The sequence below is a fragment of the Neophocaena asiaeorientalis genome, unplaced genomic scaffold, assembly GCF_003031525.2.
Source record: "Neophocaena asiaeorientalis asiaeorientalis breed wild unplaced genomic scaffold, Neophocaena_asiaeorientalis_V1.1 scaffold136, whole genome shotgun sequence".
NCBI classification, from domain to species: domain Eukaryota; kingdom Metazoa; phylum Chordata; class Mammalia; order Artiodactyla; family Phocoenidae; genus Neophocaena; species Neophocaena asiaeorientalis.
Window position 1 is genome coordinate 3,698,507 of NW_020185333.1, and position 5,005 is coordinate 3,703,511.

General features: G+C 39.7%; 1 protein-coding gene across 1 annotated transcript in view; it reads right to left on the reverse strand.

The window, feature by feature from the left end:
• Nucleotides 1–716: 716 nt before the first annotated feature.
• The window catches only part of NECTIN3 (nectin cell adhesion molecule 3), a 127,760-nt gene continuing 123,471 nt past the window's right edge, over nt 717–5,005 (reverse strand). The window contains exons 8-9 of the mRNA XM_024735369.1: nt 1,801–1,863; nt 717–1,011 (exon numbers count right to left, since the gene is read on the reverse strand). Coding sequence (XP_024591137.1) covers nt 832–1,011; nt 1,801–1,863 — 243 coding nt within the window. The 3' untranslated portion in view covers nt 717–831. The remainder of the gene's footprint in view (nt 1,012–1,800; nt 1,864–5,005) is intronic.

The following is a 5,005-nucleotide window of genomic DNA, read 5'->3' on the forward strand; positions in this document are numbered from 1 at the left end:
AAAAGAGGGCTCAAGGCTCAAGGTTGTCCACCATTTAGACAGGGCTTCTAGAATTTAATAGGTGGGAAATAGGCTAATCTGGACTATAAAGAACAGAACTGTGGGAACAATGACGGAGTAAGAGAAGAGCCCTGGTTAGCACACAGCTCATCAAGATTAGGCCGATAATAGCAAGAAATACGCATCCCTCAGGACCTTGGTGATCAGGAAGGAATGCATATTACAATACCACAAGAGTCTAAACGAAACCAACAGACTTGAAGGTCCGAACTGCCTTTTGTTATTGTTTCTGGGATAAACAACAAACTTTGCCTCTTTCCTCAGGCCCCCTGTTTGTAAGGAGGTATTATAATTGTATCAAGCATGTCAGGAAAAGCCAAATCCCAACTAAATAATTAGTGAGATGGATTTTGAGCTCCTTTTCCTGCCCATTTGAGTTACAGATGAATAGGCTTGTCTGCCTGAGACCCAGTGAGGTTAATACTCCCAGCTGGGGCCTTTCGTTCTGGAGAATCACTGCTGTCATCCCAGGCAGATGCTCTACTTTTAAATGAACATACCGTTGCAGGCCAAATGTTAGTAGTTAAACACCATCATCACAGAAACACAAAAAGCTAGAGCCAAGTTCAAAAACACAGCTGGTGATTAAGAAACTCTTAATGAAAGGAAGAAATGTGCTATTGGCTCCAAGTCATTCATCACTACTTCTGATATACTTAGACTGGGATTGTTCTATACGAGACAGAATAAAAGCATACCTATTGGCCTCAGTTTCTCTCCCTCAATCTAAGAATAAACATTTGTTAGAACACCATTGGAGAAAGAGGACAATCACACGTAATGCTCCCGTGGGTTGATGTAGACTCTCTCCAGGTCACGGCTTGGATGATATTTGCCAGGACTCCCGTCTTGGTAGCACATCTGATTGTAGAGGGGGTACATCTGCTGAATCCCATCTTCCCCCACTGGATTCTCATCTTCGTAGTCAAATCTTCTGCTATTCAGTCCATTCTAAAAATTCAAACATTGCTTACATTATCAGAGCAGTTGTTTGTATTTTTTCTAGCTCTTGGGTAAAAACAGGCAAGAACAGAATTCATTACACACAAGCTATTGAATGGCAAGGTAAAGTTCAACAGCTTATCATTTTCCAGTCACTTGTTGCTTACAATACCTGTACAAGAGTGGTGGCATCTCCTAAATAGAAAATTGTGACTAATGAGGACTGTGGTCAGTTTCAGGTTTCAAAATTTGGAACTGGTATCAATTAAGGTAAACTGGAGAAAAACAAGGTTGTGAACTGCAGGAGTCTCTCAGCAAGGCTCAAGCTTGGAATCCATGCATGACATAATAAAGAGAACTAAAACAACCAAAACAAAACCAAAAGAAGCTTCAGGATTCAGCACTGGGGAATTAGGGAAGAGACACAGTGAAATGAACTGGTATTTGACTGTATGGCCAACGTGGCTGAGGATTAAGAAATGCTGTCAAAGAATAGCCTCTTGTCTTGACCTTTCTTCCTTGCTTAACTCTGGGTCACAGCTGACACCATAAAATGAACCTCCCTGATGCTCTATGGTGTGTCTGGTACTGAGCCTCTGTCAGGTTACTGGTTTTGTAAAACTTGATTACTTCTAAGAGGAATAAGCAAGCTCAAGGACTTTACAAAATCACACTACAAATGGTCAGATAGCAGAGGTGAATAAAATGAAATTTCATGGAAATAAAACAGTATTTTAATAAACATGGTGGTCCCCGGCTCCGCCTGGGCTGACCCTACTAGAGGACCATGTTACTTACAGAGCGCTGGAGACTGCCAACCTCTCTTCCTTTGAACTGAGTCTGCAGAGGCAAGTGTTCAGTCTGGAGGGAGAAGACAGAAAAAGACATGCACTTTAAAGCACCAAGCACATGGTAAGACGTTTCAACCAAGACCTCTAAGACTCCTGTTTTTAAAAGAGCCAATCATGTCTTGTTAAATGTCTGCCAACTAAGCAAAATGTTCCACATGAGGATGGGAAAAGCAACTACATTTCCTGAGAGTTGTCTCTCTCTCCTGGCTCCAAACTTCTTGTAGAAGGAAGAAAATACACAGAACATCTGCTACAGAAGCTCTCATGCAAACTTGTTTACATCTTACTTGAGGTAACATTCAGCACAGGTCTCTTGCCTTTTCTCAGTGGAAGAGTCTGGTATTTTGAATTGACTAAAAAGGGTTTGGAGTGGCAATGAAAGATTTTATAGACGTATACATGGTCTGCTTTCGTTTCCTGTTGCTACTCCCTGTCTTCCAACCCCATACAGATCATAAAGGGGCTCATCATTTTCAAACCTCAGCCTAAGAGAATCTTTCTCAGCTTCCCTTTCGCTTATAAACACATACTTACCCTTCAGCCCCAAGTTCAAATATCATCCCTTTTTAGGAAGTGAGGCACAAAACCCTCAGACAGAGAGAGCCACTCTCCTTTCTGTGCTTTCACAGCATGTATTATCACAATTATTTATTTGCTTTCTCCTTCACTGGATTGAGGGTGCTGGTTGGAGTATTTATAGACATTATCTCATTTAACTTTTATATTAATTCTGTAAAACCAATGTCTTTATTTTACAGATGACTAAAACTGGGGCTCAGAGTAGTTAAGTAAGGTGTCTCCAGTCACACAGCTGGTAAGTGGTAGATGCTTTGTCTGATTCCTAAACCTATACTTTTATACCCATGCTTCTGGCTCAGTGCCTGGAAAACAAGATGTTCAATAAATATAACAAAAGAATGCCTGAAAGTCCCAGCATGTAGGCATATCTATCAACACGCTCTTCATTTCACTGTCTTTGCTCATGCTGTCCTTTTTGTCTGGAAGGTCTGCCACTTAACCTCTGGCCTACTTGAAATACTACCCATCTTGGTCTGACTAAAGTCATTTTTTTTTTTCCTAAAAGGCTTTTCCACACTACCCACCAAAGTTTATTTACTCCTACTTTTCCTATTGTTCTTGTTTATACCTCCATTATAGGTATAAACAAGCAGACATCATGCTCTGTCAGTTTTATGGTTCCTAATGTCTGTATCTTTCAACCTAGTAAATAGTGAACCTCTTTTGGTCATCCTCCTCCATCCCCACACCCTAGCCTGTGGTTCTGCAACAGTAAGAATTCAACATTTAACCAATAACTTCACTGAAATATGAACTATCAACTCTTGATATTCTATATCATATGCCATGTTATCCAAGTTGTAAGTTATCTGTGACAAATTCATTCCCCCTGTCACATTCTGCATGATTCTAGGGTGCTTCCCACATGACTATTGATACTGACAGTACACACTGGTAAAAGTCCAAGGCAGGGCCTGCTTCATGGACCTTGTATCGCCATCTTGACATGCTTAAGTTTTAAACAAGGGGCCCTGCATTTTTGCTTTGCACTGAGCCTCACAAATTACATACATGGTGCTGGTCCAAGGAAAACAGACTCAGAAAAAAAATAACCTAAAATTAAAATTAGCATTTTCTTTTGTTGCTTGGCTATTTTAGGTGAGCCATGGCTTTATGAGCAATAATAGCATTGCTAACCTTTTCTCATGGCCTGAGATATAAAATCAGCCCGAAGCGGTACACTTGAAAATACTGGACAAGAAAAGAGAATTCCTAGGACTGAGCAGAAAGAAATGGTGTCTGGACACCATGAACAGTCTTCACTCGCACTGAATGGACAATTAGCAAATGTTAAGTTCTTCTTCTCTACCCAATAGTGTAACTCTTCATCAATAATCATTATACTTCGCATGAGCCCATGAATTTTGTAGTACAATAGTTAATCAAATTCTTTATACAGACAGAAGCCCCACACATCCTAGGGATGGCCCTGCATTAGGGACCAGGGCTATGCAACAGCATGCTGTGCTTGCCTCTGCATTACGTGGCCATTTAGCTTCTGACGAGATACCTAAGGAACTAAATTCAATCTAAATTCTGGGTACCTGTGCTCTCTTTCCGCTAGTCCATAAACTACCCTAAACGTTGCATATTCTGACTTTTTAATAAAGTTAATCACCACAGTATACAGAAAAGGGTCTTGCATGATACCTTTCATATGGTTGGTGCTTGGTATATATAAACTGAATTACCTGTAATACTTTAACTGATGGATACGTGATATATACTATTCTATTATTCTTGTGGTTTTTTCCCAGAAAGCCTTGGGATACTCTGAATCTCTAATACGTATTTTGATTTCCCTACTTACATGTACTGTAACAATTTCTATTGAGCTACAAACCCATATTCACTTTCCTGATTTACTAAAGTCATGCAGACTTTCATTCCTGTCTTCCAAGGTGCTAACGACACTAGTTTTTCAAGTTTTATTATATATTATCTTAATAAATATTTTTACTTTCTCTGACTCAACAAATAAACCAAAACCTCTACATTTTACTAGGTGTTATATTTTAATCTGTTTCCATGTAGATGATATTTTAAAACCCCATAAACAGAGCTTGTAGAGTTACTAAGGTTTATTTTCGGGGACGACAGAACCAAGATTTCAAGTTGCTTTTGTCAACAAGTCTACAATCACCCTGGATACTCTGCTTGCTCTGGCAGTAGAAGAACTTCAAACTAGAGTTCCATTTGGAACCATTATCCCCACTACCAAGTTGGAGTCCTTTTGGTCTTCTCTCGTTTCATAATTTCACCCTCAAAATGCTCTGTACTTCCTTCCGTGTCTCCCTTTTGCTCAGACTCTTTCATTGTGATCTGTAAACCGTAAACATTGTTCTTGTTAAACACATTCTCCTACCTTCCCAAACTTTTCTCTAAAATGTTCCCTCCAATTCCTAGCCCCAACTGACATCTGCCTCTTCAAGAATTTTCTTAAGCCTGGAGGAAACAGGATTTCTTCTAACTAGTGCAAATCACTCCCACATCTACAAGAACTTCCATATCATTCTCTTATTTTTCAACTCTTTTTTTTTTTTTTTTTTTTCCTGGTTTCCTTCCCCCTGGGA